General features: G+C 28.5%; 1 protein-coding gene across 1 annotated transcript; it reads right to left on the minus strand.

Annotated features, from left to right (window-relative positions):
• Window positions 1–1612: 1612 nt before the first annotated feature.
• On the minus strand, window positions 1613–14337 carry LOC132949302 (pickpocket protein 28-like). The gene is made up of 10 exons (XM_061020123.1): window positions 14220–14337; window positions 13309–13527; window positions 12038–12152; window positions 11514–11683; window positions 7519–7747; window positions 7108–7375; window positions 6956–7021; window positions 3477–3612; window positions 3239–3330; window positions 1613–1817 (listed from the first exon to the last, which is right to left on the minus strand). Exons 1-10 carry the CDS (start codon window positions 14312–14314, stop codon window positions 1699–1701), a joined length of 1509 nt encoding a protein of 502 aa, XP_060876106.1. The 5' UTR covers window positions 14315–14337; the 3' UTR covers window positions 1613–1698.
• Window positions 14338–15546: the final 1209 nt, after the last annotated feature.

Here is a 15546-nt window from a genome sequence, read left to right on the forward strand (position 1 = left end):
ATATACAAACAATTAATTTTTTTCGAAATTTATCAATTTTCAATTCCTGGTAGCGACCTTTAAAAAAAATTCAAAAAAAAAAAATCTTACATGTAATAGTATCTCCGAGGTAGGTATAAAATAATTACGAGGTGCCCTCAAATAAATTGAAGAAAAAAATTTATTTGCCCATATAAGCATCACCCTAATACCTACATTAATGGTCAAAATACCATGAAACGACGATACCCCGGTACAAAATTGTCGGAAAACTTTGCAACTGCGATATAATAATATTTTATTTAGAAATAATAATAATGACTAAAAAGTAATACAGCTTTTGATCTGTTTAAAAGCTCTTGGAATCTTTCGAAATAAAACAGAATACATAAAACATCAAAAGAGACAGACAAAATTTATAAATATTTTCAATATACCAAAACTATAATTATTATAAATGATCAGAGTTTTGAACAATATTCTACATTCATACATAATGCTTATACAATATATGGACTCAATAAACACGAACATTTATATTTATGTTCTTGGATATGTTTTTGCATTTGTTGATTTTTGCGGGTTTTCGATTACCGATTGGTTATCATTTATCAACGATGATGTTTGAAAACCTAACCCGAGACATCTGTATTTTAATTTAGTAATGTAGGATAATATTATTTTAGATTCTAAACGGAGCGATGTGTATTTTTTTATTTTTTATTTATTTTTTATTGGTGTCTGTCATTACTTTTTGGGACAGTGAAAATGGTTTAACTTTCTCGAATAGCATCTTTTCTGGTAGGATAACGAATCTGGTTGATACTTTGAGGGGGAGGAGTTAAAAAGTATAAATTCCCAATAGTTTTAAATAGCGTCAAGAAAAACAAACAACAAATAAAGGAAAAACTGAGATCTAAACAAAATAATGCATATGAAATGTTCACTGAATGTTTACATAATCAATTTCTATCCACCATATAATTTTCAAAAAAACTCTTTTTGAGTTATTTATAGGAATAAGACATTTTAGAGTATATATTATTATATTTTATCCACACAATTTTCAAATTAATTTTTTTCTAGAAAAATGAATTTAACCTAGTAATGCTAATGCTTAATAAATAAATTACATTAATCACCATCATATCATAGTCAAATAAACCAAGTAATATTATAGGCTAACAGACTGTCTTCGCTCAGAATCATTTTCCAAGTTCAATTTATTTATACATTGAATTTAAATGTAACATATCCATTACAGTGACTCTCTAGACACCTAATATGTACCGTAGAATGCAGAGCTCTACTTACCCACTTTTTTAGTCAAGATTATTCGTTTACGAGACTATAGCCGAGCAGCCGAGTATTCACATATATGTTATACATAATATACACAATATTATACATTTTGAAAATGAGTATACGCTATATAAACGGCGTTTAAGCCTCCACTATAGTACCGCATAGTTAATAAGTAATACAAAATATGTGATAATTAATAACACATATAAATAATATATTCAATAACAAATTTCATAATAATCGTTTAATATTTGTCTATATAAAATGGTTACTGACTTTTAAAAAAAAATTAGAACATATTATGAACGCAACGTAATGTATTTTTGTTTTTTTTTTAGAAAGTTTATATAATATTAATGTAATAATTTTGAACTAATCAATTGCAATCCTTACTTCTGTAGGTGCGCTGACAACTTATTCAACATATTTACAATATAAGTAACTACTAATAGTTTTAATTAGTACGTACAATATTTCAAAAATACTTATTAAATTTATGCCCAAAAATAAACCTAATATTCCTCCAGTGTTACCTGAAACAATACAACGTAATCCACATTATTATAAAAATATTTATAATTTTTAACAAACAAAAAAGAAAAAGTAAAATGAGATAGTTTAGGCAGTGTAGACATTTCCACATATTATTATATATTTTTTTACAATTATATTCACACTAACGCATTATCATTATTATGGTAAAATGTAAAATGTAAAATAATATAGTAATATTATTATTGTTATTAAGTTATAAATCAGTAAATTTAAAATTATCAAATAAGAGACTTAAATGATACAACAAAATTGTGTAAATAATATCATGTTAAAAAAAAAACGGGTAAGTGGATGTCGCTCTGCTGTACATTAGGTTACAAGTTGGTCACTTTAATGGATGGTGTTAAACTTGAATCCAATGATATAATATCATTGTATAAGAAAAACGATTCTCAGCGGAAATGGTTTGTCAGTCTGGATATTTTATATTATTATTATTTATTATTGCCTGCAAGTTGAATTGATATTATAATATTATTATTTTTTTTTATTAATTTCTATGGTGATCAACAAAGCGTTATAAATTAAAATCCCATTTTTAGCGGTTTTTCGTAATTTTTCGGTGGTTTTTCCCGTGGCATTAAATAATTATTGAGAAAATCGAAAAATGACCGCTATAAAGTATCATTTTTATCCAATTTGCTAAAAGATAAGATACTACCTATATTATGTTGAAATCGAAGCGCTCCTATAGCAGTAGACATTTTGTATACAGGATAAAAAAAAACACCATTGTAAAACCACCTGCAGCTTCCTCGCTCCGCTCAGAGTCTAAAACTCACAGGGGTAGAATATAGAATCACATACCGTAACTATATATAGGCATTATCATTTTCATCACACTTTGCTGCATAGTAAGTTAATTTGATTTTTGAACGATATTGCTAAATTTTCCAATTTGTTGTAAACGGTTTTACAACTAACAAAACAATACAGATAGTTTACACAAAATATACAGCTACCAATTGCATATAGGTAGGTACTAACATAATATATTGGACATTGGTGTAGATAATAGTGTAGTACAGTATTCAAAAAAATATTAATGTAGATACAAGTTGAAAATTATATATTTTTTTTTTGTCAAGTTTTTTGAAAAATTAATTTGACAACGTTTTAGGGATTATTCTTTGTATTCGAAAAATATACGCAATTTCGTTCCAAAAAAGGTACCTAAACCGTACGCAATTTGATTCTGCCCACTTACAGAATCCATCTGTATAGAAATTAATATGCTTAAGTTACGTTTTCTACAGAATTCATAATATTCAATTTATCAAGTCCTTAACTTACGTTATTTTAAATTATAAAGATTTAAAATATTTATTTGTATGTAATTGTAATAGGTCTAAACATTTTAGGCTGAAATATTGAATATGTATTAAATAAAATAACTTACTAATTAATGAATCTATGTCTACAACTGATGCCGATTCATATGAAGTGAAAAAAGGATTTTTGAAAACCACCTCAATCGTGGCTCCTTTAGAACTAAAACAAACGTTGATTAAAATATCGTTAACGGTACAAATTTGATAATATATAATAATATCCATTTATTGTAAATCATAACTAAATATTTATTCATAAAATATCTAATGATTTGTTAACAAAAAATAACAATAACACTCACTTACTTATTTTTTACTAAATTTGTAGCTTTCATATAATTCCAGCTGTCATAATGAGATGAATCTGTTATATCGTATTCGATTACAGAACATGTTGGTAAACAATTACACTTCATTTGCACCTTCGAGAGGTATACAGCTACTATGTAAAGAAAAACCACTTCAGTTTTTAATAAAAAACAATTATTTATGAAAATCAATGTTTTGTAGAGGCATTTTTCCATATATTTTGATCCAATTACAAACGACGATATTTAAAAGTTTTTTTTAATTTTCATGGAACTAAAACCACAGTTTAATTTAAATTATTATAATATAATGCAATTTATGTAAATAGAGTAGAAATCGTGTATCGTAATTTATGACGTTCTAGAGACCAGGAAAAAACAGATTATAATAACCGATAGCCATAACAAGCAACATTTAAAAAAAAATTATAAGAAAACAGTACACAGCAAAACAGTATTTTGCAGTGGCGTATCGTATACTTTAAATACTTTAATTAAAATGATTTTTAATTTTTCTTAATATTTCGAGGGAGGGGAGACTGCAGCCCCCTCACCCCCCCCCCCCCACCAATGATACGCCACTGATATTATATTATATTTTAGTCACAAAATGTTAACTCTAATTTATTATGTACATATATTATAAGAAAATAAAGTATATTTTAGATTCTAAGTGGAAGCCAAAGAATGTATTTTTTTTATTAATTTTTTTTTTTTGTTACAGCACCAACTACAAGGTTATTAGCTTACAATTATTGTTAAAGTTAAGGTTATAAATACATAGACAGATATTAACAATTAACTACAATTATATTGAATTGTACATTTACATTTTTTAAAAAAGATTGATTTTACAATTATATGTGTGTGTTTTTATTTTCTGTCTTTCATCAATATTTTAGATAGTAAAAATACTCTGATTTTCGAAAATTTCATTAACTTTTAGGAGGTAAAATTTGGAAAACATTTTTTTTTTTGTGTAATTAAAAAATTAATGACTTGATATTTTCGTCAAATTGTATTCGCGATTTCCATAAATGGTAAAGTTTTTTTGGACTCTATTATTGATCTAGTTAGCCTTCAAGTAAGTATGGTAATTGAAAGGAAAAAAGTCTGAATTTTGAAAACTTTAAGAATTTGTGTTAAATAGGAAAATAATAAAAATGTATCTTAGTAATGATGAGTAGGTAGGTAGTAGGTAGTAGGTAGGTAATTTAGCTAGCTTCAATATAAAATATTAATGAGGGAGATTTGATATCACACCCAAGCGGTATAACCTGTACTTGAATCCATAAAAACGTCGGCGTGAACAGTCCCAAAATGTCTATTTTTTAACTTTTCTCCTAAACTATGGTAGCTAAAAAGTTGGTTAATAACTCATTAAAAAGGAATTATCAAGTAAATGCTAAATGTGGTATAAACATTTTTTCAAAAAAATTATTTAATTTTTCACAGATAAAAAAAGTTATTTTTTGCTAGATTTTTATTTAGCGAGGTAGATTTCCCAAACTGCAGAACGGATTTTGTTGTTTAGGGTCTTGTTAGATTTACATTGGCTAGGACAAGTGCAGTGAAGATTTTCAGAACTTTATCTCCAATCGTTAATTCACAAAGCTGTAAAGCTGAAAAACATCAAAAAACGCCCAATAAAATTTGTTTTAATTTTTTTTAAATGCTCTGTAGTGAATCAACTATTAAAGAAAAAGTTCTGAAAATCTTCACTGCACTTCTCCCAACCAATGTGTATATATCAAGACCCCAAACAACAAAATTCGCTCTCCAGCCGCTTTCGGAGATCTATCTCACTAAATGAAAATGAAAATGATTTTTTTGTGGGGCTGTTCACACAGACATTTTTCTGGATTCAAATTGTTATACCGCTTGGGTGTGATATCAGTTAATACATTTCTAAGAATTAAAAATCAAGAAAGTTTACATGCCGATCCCTGACTTGGCAAGCGTTTTTTTTTGCAAAAATCTTGAAAATTTAATGCTAGGTTCCTTATGAATCTCATTAATGGAAGTTCAAAAAAATCAAAGATATAATGCTCAATGCTCAATTATTTTTTATATGCATTTAAAGTCCAAATTTTGACAACATTTTGAAATTGTTCAAGCTATTTTTCACTTGGAAATTCCTAATTCATAAAACGCCTTTCATTGCTAACATTAGACATTTTGATAAAAAATTTCCCACAAATTGTCTTACCTTAAGCAAAAATAAAGTTTACTGGAAATCAACCTTAATTTTTATGAGCATTTGAATTTAAAATTTTTACGATATTGGATTTTTATCGGTAGAATTTTCATCTGTCTATCTATCTATATAATTCAAAAACTAATGACTGTAGACACTTGAAATTTTCACCAAACGTTAAAATGGGCATTTTTCATATATGGTAATATTTTCAAACAATTTTGAAACTTTTGTTAACTAAAGTTTGTAAATTATTTTTCAGTTAAAAATTCATAAAAGTTTTCATTTTCATAGCTAACATTAGACATTTTTATAGAAGGTTCCCAACAAGTTTTTTTACCTTTATCCAATAGAAAAAGGTCACTGGAAAATCACGCTACTTTTAGCAATGATTTATTTTTAATTTTTATAAATTTTTTTTTTATCTATTAAATATTAAATTTGAATACTTATACATGTATATGCTAGACTACCACAACATATATGATTAGAATCGTATTTCGTGTACGATGATTTATCATTGAATTCAAATACTACACATCCATATGACAATGACATGCTCGACAACTTCTGTATAGCAGAGCGGTATACCCACTTGTCCACCTTTTTAATTTTTATTACATATTAATAGTATTTGTTATGTACTAGTATATACTATAAAAAAAAGCTGTTATTTTAGTTGGTAACAATGTTGTTTTGAACAAAAAATCATTTATTTGTGTTTCTACTTTTCAAAGTTTGTTTTCATCGAAAATTATTAATGGCGTACGCTATAGATAATATATGACCCGCGGCCGTTATAATTAAAACATTTATCTAAATTCCCCAAGAATAAACGTTATTATAGTCATTACTTATATCCGTATGGTCATTATAAGAACGTCATAATAAACAACCAGTACAAATTAACATATAAAACATAAGACCTTTGTAATATCTTGTACTTTCTCGAAATCAATACATGGTTACACATTTTTACTTTTAGATGGACAACAAAATATTGGCCAGTTAAATATTAGTTAAAAATGTTATTTAAATGTTGGTAGGTTGGAATAAAATTGTAGGTATACAATAAGAATATTTAGTTAATTTATATGTATAATCAAAAATAAGGATTGTAAGTCATCATAACTTTATTTTGAAAATAGGTAGGTATATGGGCCCCAACACGAACATGTTCAATGGGTTCCATTATATTCTTGAAGAGTAAATAAAAATAAAATAAATAATAATATATACTATTCTATGGTAGTTAATATTTAAAATATTTTTTTTATTACGGATAGCTTTTTGCACACAACTTCTTTTCGCTGGACCACATAATTTGACGCCGGAAGTCACTAAAACTGATTAAATACACAAATAATTTTAACTTAAATCTATAAACCTACCAAATAGTTATAATGTATTAAGCTATATAAAAAGTACTCACAGGCTGAGTTGTAATGAACACAGTCACACATTGAAATAGTTATGTTTATTTTACATTCTTCGTTACAATTGGACTCCGTATAAAGTTGAAATAAGGATAGTTTTCTCTCGTTGTGCAAATAACATTTCCTAATTTTCAGAGAACGCCACATCAAGTCCGAATTCATTTTTTTTACGAACGGAGTGATTTGAATTTTTTGGTATGTGTCTAATGTTACAAATGATCTAGTTTTGTACGTGTATAATTCACCAGGATTAGATATTATAACCTGAGAAAAACAATCATACAACTTATTTAATTTCCTTATAGGTATATATAATATGTATAATAACTAATAAATAATAAGTTATTAAATCGATCGTGGTAACCTGGTATTTGGATTTTTGACACAAAATAAAATACATAACATACCAGAAAAAAATCTTCATTGAAGTCATTATTAGGACAAACCAAAAATTCATTCTCAATTGTGTGTAACTTCAATCTTAAGCGGTGATAGTAACTAACACCACTTGTTCGAGCTGGGATTACATTGAAAAGGACATTTTTGTCTGAAAATAATGAGTAACCGTCGTCGAGAGTCCATTTTGACCTTTCAGTATTGAGGTACGTGTTATTTGTTGAAAAAAAATTCAAGTATCTGAAATAATGTACCTAGTTTTATAATATGATAATTAATTTTATATTGTTAAGAGATGTATTGTAAAAAGAAGTAGTATTAATATTTTATAATATAAACTTGTACTCAGTTAGTTCAATTGAATTTATTTAATGAATAACTCCTTATAAAGTAAGTAAATCTCTTAAATGAGTCCTCATAGGTAACTATAAAATAGGGCCTCTTTTGTTTACTGGCATAAAAATAAAATCGAAATTAACTTCTTACAATAAGTATCTAAATTGGAATAAACTTCTTACTGCACTTTGGTACCACAATGTCTCACTAAATTGGTCATATCGAGGTAAAACAATTTGACTAAAACTTATAGCAAAATATATACCGTGGAAAATAAACTATCAGTGAGATATTCAAAGTTGTTCAGTATAATCTTACAAAATATTCATAAATACAATCATAATATTCCAACAGTTTACCTCCAAAAGCAAACACTAGAACAATAATTACGATTCACTAACAAAATATTATGGTGCATTCAAACCCATCCATTAAACATTTAAAAAAGCTTCCAAAACAATGAATCCATTATCAACAGTTTTTTGTACCTACAAATCGATATTAACACGGCATTATCTGAAAACCAATCAATGGACATAATACTAAATACTTAGCATCGATATAGAAACATTATTATAATGTTATATTATTATATAATATACGACTCCACTCTTGGATACATTCAATAATTATTTTTATAAAAATGTTAAACGACTCCCAGAATTCGTCAATAACTTATTCCGTGAAATAAAAAATAAACCTTCTCGGAAAAGACTGCACGCAGATACCTCTAAAGGGAATGTTATTGGCAACGCAGTTAGATTAATATTATTAACAACGTTAGTATTTTACATCACGAGCTATCAAAATCGAAATTCAATACATAGGTATAACGCAGAAGCCGTGCCATAACAATATTAAAAAAGCAGGTAAGTGGATGTCGCTCTGCTGTACATTAGGTTACAAGTGGGTCGATGTATAATGGATTGTATTAAACTTGAATTCAATGATATAATATCATTGTATAAGAAAAACGATTCTGAGCGGAGACGGTTTATCAGTCTGAATTTTTTTAATTTTTATTATTTATTATAGCCTTTAAGTTGAATTAATATTATAATATTATCATTTTTTATTCGTTGCTACGGTGATAAATAAATCATTAGAATTTAAAATCTCATTTTAAGCGGTTTTTCGTAATTTGTCAGTAGTTTTTCTCGTTGCATTAAATAACTATTGAGAAAATCAAAAAATGACCTTTTTAAAGTACCATCTTGATTCAATTTTCTAAACAATAAGGTACCTACTATATTATGTTGAAATCAAAGCACTCCTTCCGGTAGACATTTTGTACACAGGATATAAAAAAAAAATAAAAATAAACACCATTGTAAAACCACTAGCTTCCTCGAGAATTTCCGCTCAGAATCTAAAATTGCCCTATCAATAGTATTAAAAATAATTTTCATCTCATCAAAACTAATTAAAAGAGTAAAAATAACTTAAGTATTTAAACGAAAATATTTGTTTTATTTAGATACTGAAGTCTGAAACTCTGTAATATCTATTGAAATGAAGAAGCCGAACAATGTGCAAAAAATGCAGCGATATCATCAGATGCTTTTCAAACATTAATCAAACAACAATTATTTACTACAGAGTACAGACATTTAAAAAATGACTATGCAATGACTATGTTCATTCCATATTTGTCAAATCTCTGGATGAATAAAATAATGAAATTAAGTTAAGTTCAACAAATACCTAGGAAAATAGAAATAATAACTAACATGCAGATCGAGAATTGGCCATACCGGTCCACCCATGGCCACTATTGATGGGAAATTAAGACCCAACTAATTTATTGCATTTCATGTAGTGTAATGGAGTATTAACTGTCAAACGCACATCTGCACAGTCGTCAAACTACTTTCAGTCTTCACAGATATTTTAAGAACGCAATCACAGGCAGAAAACCATCAAAATTTCAGGTGGGCTAACATTTTCAACATCAATGCAATCGTTTGGGGGAGGGGGGCTTCTGGAATATATTGAGGGATACATCCAATTCCCAGCTATGGGCGCAATGATATAATGCAACGTAATAATATTATATGTACCGACTAATAGCCGATAAACTTATAATATGAACTATAAAGACGTTGAATCTGATGTTACAGACGACCTCCAGGGGCAGATCCAGAGTTAGGAAACTGTGGGTCAGGACATTTCAAGGGGTCACTTATTAAAACCAGATTAGAAATCTATACGTCTTGTATAGTAGGTATATAAAACAAAAAAAATTCATTTATACTGTATGTGTGTTTATTCGAGGGTCCAAGTGTCCAACTACCCAAGATCTGAAAAGAGGCCAATTTGATCAGCAAATATTAACTGTACCCCCCCCCCCCCCCCTTAGATCCGCCCCTGACGACCTAAAAACAAATATGGACTGGATAAACTAAATAAATAAAAAATTAAAATAAATGAAATGCTAGGTATAGGTATACCGTTAGACAGGACTTAGCACCCACATCATTTATTCGAGTTTAGAGTGCTGGATATATTCGGGTGTTCAAACACTGGAATAAAAACTTTAAACGAACGTTCGGGTTTTCATAATCGTTATTACTCGGGTTAATATTGGTTAATACGGGTGTTCAGTTATCTTGAAAATATATAACTTTTAAAAGTTGAACCCCCCCCCCCCCCCCAAAAAAAAAAAAAAATTGTCAATCCTAAAACAGTTCAAAAAAGATGATTTATGTTATCTATATATTATATAAAACCAGCCAAGTGTGAGTCGGACTCGCGCACGAAGGGTTCCGTACCATTTGCGATTTTTAGTATTTGTTGTTATAGCGGCAACAGAAATACATCATCTGTGAAATTTAAACTGTCCAACTTTCACGGTTCATGAGATACAGCCTGGTGACAGACGGACGGACAGCGGGGCCTTAGTAAAGGGTCCCATTTACCGTACGGAACCCTAAAAATAAATGCTCGTCTGTCTGTGTGGGTCCTTTATGCATTCCTAAACGGCAGGACTGATGATGATGAAATTTGGTACAGAGATAGATTAGACCTCTGGGCAGATGATAGGCTAATTTAAAAAGGGAGAGGACCAACCCTGGGAGGTGATCGAACAGGGATTTTGAGATTTCCGATAGAAATTTTTGTTTGTAAATGGTTGCCATGGATTTAAAAGCTATTATAATAAACATAATATTATTCATATAGAGTTGGCATTTCTAATGGGCAACGAAGTGCATTATATGGGATCAGCTAGTTTATAATAAAATATGAATTCCTAACAAGAATGCGCAACATTTGTTTATACCAAACTCGGTTTATTAATGTATCTATTATTGTACCTACATAAGTTACATTTTTCTAAGTAACTACAAGAACAAAGAAAATTGGAAATTTAATTAGGCCATAGAGGTGTTAGGGTTCCGGTTAATTTAGGTGCAAGGTCCTGACGTTAGGTGTATCAATGATATATTATAAAGTAAGTTGTAACCGTATCTGTATGTTCAAAAATGAAAAGAATAATTATAATCCCGAATTACAGTTTAGACTTCAGAATACAATGCCATAGAACCTAGTTAATTAGTACTAAGGTAGAAAAAAAGTTGTGATTTATTTTCTTCTAATTATTAATTACATTCAAAACATTTTATTTTTTTTTAAGTAGATAGGTAATAATACATATTTTTATTATATTTACCCTTGATAATTTGCATCGTTTAATATTTGATATACAGGCATCATGTTGATTGCAAAACATAATCCAAAAATGCCTAATACAGGTTGGACAAATTGACAAAAATTGCTCAATGTTGTATTCTGCCATTTAACCTCAGATTGAAATATTTCTGAGCAACTAATCGCGCAATCCTAATATTAAAATTAAAACAAAAACTTAAACTCAATGTTGCGATTGCACATCAATTCAATTTTTATCGAATATGCAAAATGTTGTGTCTACTACTCCGTTAAACTAAAATTTAAATAATTATAACTAATTAATATACTTTTGGTACTTGTCCAAAAGCTTGTAAAAAATTTTTTTTTTCAAAAATCTTGTTTTTAAATTATAATAAATTTATAAAAAAAAAATATTTTCCAAAAAGTTGAAACATTTCGAAGTAATGACTATAGACACTTAAATGGATCAACATTTACTGGTGTATAGAGGAAAGATACATTTTAATTAGTCCTATTAAAAAAAAAATTTAAAACTAAACTCACTTTCATAATTTGTCTGAACCAATCGATGTCCAAATAATCCTCGGCATGACCTTTCAATCCAGAAGCATAAACAAATGAAGAACAGGTTAAAGACCGATATTGTTGAAGGTTTTCCCTAAATAAAATATACATTATTTTTTTTTATTTTTTTCATTGAATTTAAACTCGGCAACTATATGGCCATTATAACTGTTTTGTTGTTTTGTAGGGAGATAAACGGTTAGAACTGTTGATTGAAACACGTTTTTAGGCTTGGCAGAATTTCAAGTTGGGCACCTGTAGGTTTCTGCCATGCCCGGTCGGGGGATGGTGGCCTCACTCTCTAGACAGTTGGTCGAGGTTCGAACCGGCGACGATTTGCGTCAGGACCGACGCCGTAGTCAACTCGGCCACTCCGTCCCCCAATATACATTTCTTTTTTTTTTTTTTTTATTGGGTAACCCGCGGCAACATAGGCCATTGGGTGTGGGGAGGGCACTGTAGGTTTTTTATATTGGGTAGGTTGATACACGTGTGTTGTGTTTGGCAGAATTTCTAATGGGGCACCCGTAGGTTTCTGCCGTGCCCCGGGGTGGGGGGATGGCGGCACTTGTTCTCCGGACACCGTGACTTGCACGGAGAAAAATGCCGCCCAGTGGTCGAGGATCGAACTCGGACCGGCTGTGCCGAATCCGTCGCGTTAGACCACTCGGCCACCTTGTCCCCAATATACATTTTTATTAGATATCTAACAGAGCATATTATTATAGTATGTTTTATATTTTATAGATAGGTATAAACAATTTATATCTATTTACGTCCTACTAAATTTTGAATAATACATGTATAACTTTTTTTTATGGAATTAATGTTGTCTTATACTCTTATTTAATTTGGTAACAATTAATAAAAAAACATATAAGTATATTGTTTATAACTTGTTTATGATATTTTGATTGCTTATATTGATGCTATACAAAACATATTTTATGGAGATTCGTATGGATGAATATGATATTATAGATCTGCATTGAAATAAGTATTGAATACTCGAGGGTATAAAACTATAATATAATATAAATACTTTTTTCCCGCAGCATTTGTGATTTGTATATTTATAAAAAAAACTAAAAAGTCAATGCTATAATGTTATAATAATATGTAGATGTTGAACAACACAATGTATCTAGATTTGAATGTATATCAATCGTTTTGTATGACTTTTCTGTATTTTTTTTCTTTATTGATTAAACTTTACACGGAGAATATAAATTTATTCGGATTGAACTTACCAATAAGAACTGTTCGTGTCGGAGTATTTTTCCCAAACCGATTTACGCATTTGGCTCGATGGACAAATCGTGATCATAGGAAAAGGTATTTCTTGAATTGCAGATTTTGTGTTTTCAATGAACATTATAGATGGATAATTAATCCAAACGTCTATCAAAGCACTTAACCCAGAAATCGTTGCCAGTATCATACAAAAAAAAATCAACGTCCAAAATATTCTAAAACAGAAATTATTTTTAATTGTCACAGCAAGCGAATAATATTAATGCAAATGTAATGTTCTATCAGCATGTAAAAGTAAATCTAACTCAATTGTACCATAGTTATTTCAATATAATGCACTACGAAAAGACAATTTGTGAACGAATATCACGATTTAGTCGTATCCAATTTCAAATATATCAGTATATTATTCTAATATGTACGATCGATCAAGTGAAAACAGATGTTCATTTTATTCGTTTACTAAATTTCGAATTTTTCGTTTGTTTGTTCAATGATTTCTCTGACTCTATAGTTTGTTTAAACGTTTTGAAACATCTCGTAATTATTGTTGTGGAAATACAATTTTAAGTGTGAGAAAAACAGTTTTTATTAAACTCGTCTTCTAACCATAACCCGAAAGTCGATATAAATATAAATAAAAATATAAGAATATTTAATCAAAATTTACAATTTTGTCATTCAAGAATTAAAAAAAAAATCAAAACAAAGTAATTATGTTGGATATTGATAGGTAAGTATAAAACATAAACGCAAAAGTTTCCATTGGAAACGAAAGAAACTAAAGGAGACGGTTTAAATTCATATTTCCATTAATTTAACGCCAAAACGTAGGGAACAGTACATTTTCTATAAACTATACAATCAAAAATGTATTTAATAATAATGAAAATAATACTCAATTAACCTTTCCATTGTTGATCTATGGTTCATCACAAAATATTTCATACACGGTAAAGTAGTTTTTTCACAATATTCACGAAACAAAACATTTTTAGCCATCGTAAGATTTTATATTATTAAATCTTATTTCATATAATATTTATAAAACGATATCTATGTAAATTACGTGTAAACCGTTCGATGACCTCACAGGACAGTAGGACACTATATTATATTCACTCTGCACTCAACTGTCTATCGATTACCTACTTCTGTTATTTCCCCGGAGTGACAATTATTGTTGTACATTTATATTAATGCGTATTCAATTTTGTAGATTATCGTGATAATCATGGAGCACCATCATAATTATAGATAATTTAAATAAAAACACAATGTGTATTCCCATGATCTCCAGAGAATTAGAATGTGAACTAAATTGAAAATTGTTGAATTGTTAAATATTGACAAAATTATTATATTCTGAACAAAACGATAAATATTTATTTAATTTTGTAAATATTTTGACTTTTTGAGTTATTTATAATAGACATTGGAAATTTTTGGTTTTTACTGTTTTTAGCAATGTTCAGAGTATAACACAGAAAGACAATTTAATCAACTTTTGTTCGAATCAATATTTTTTAATTTAATTTTTTATATTGTTTGCGGACGCTTGCGCTACACGTTTAACATAACTTTATTTTTTAATACTGAAAATAAAAAAAATTAAATCTGATATAAAATTTGTAAATTTGGATTTAGAAACATTTTGATTGTAAAAACTTATTTAAGTCGTGTAGTTTATCTTAATGTAGTATATAATTTTTTGAAATCTCATTATTTTTGTTTAGTAAAGCTCATCCAGTTGTGAAAAATTTTAACCTCAAAAAGTTTACGTAATCCTTATTGAAATATATTATTATAGATTTGTTATTGTGTAGTTAATAAAATCTTAATATATTCTTAAAAAGTTATTACTTTTCAAATTAATGAGTCTTACTTTAAAAGTTTTCTAAAAACCACATTTACAAATTGGATATTTTAAATAATAAATCATATTTAAAATTTTTTATTTTGAGTATTAAAAAAAAATGTATACCTACGCAACCAATAAATTTAATTAAAAAAAAAAATTAAAAATTTTGATTAGAACAAAAGTTATTTCATTTGTCAGGCCTTTCATAATAACCTAACCTAACAAAAATGTCTATCGTAAATCTCAAAATTCCTGTTTGAGCACCTACCGGGGGTGATCACTTCCCTTTTTAAATTAGCCTATGACACTCACAAAGAATGTGGCTTTGTATTGGTGAAAGAATTTTCGAAATCGGTTCAGTAGTTTCGGAGTT

The sequence above is a fragment of the Metopolophium dirhodum genome, chromosome 7, assembly GCF_019925205.1.
Source record: "Metopolophium dirhodum isolate CAU chromosome 7, ASM1992520v1, whole genome shotgun sequence".
NCBI lineage: Eukaryota > Metazoa > Arthropoda > Insecta > Hemiptera > Aphididae > Metopolophium > Metopolophium dirhodum.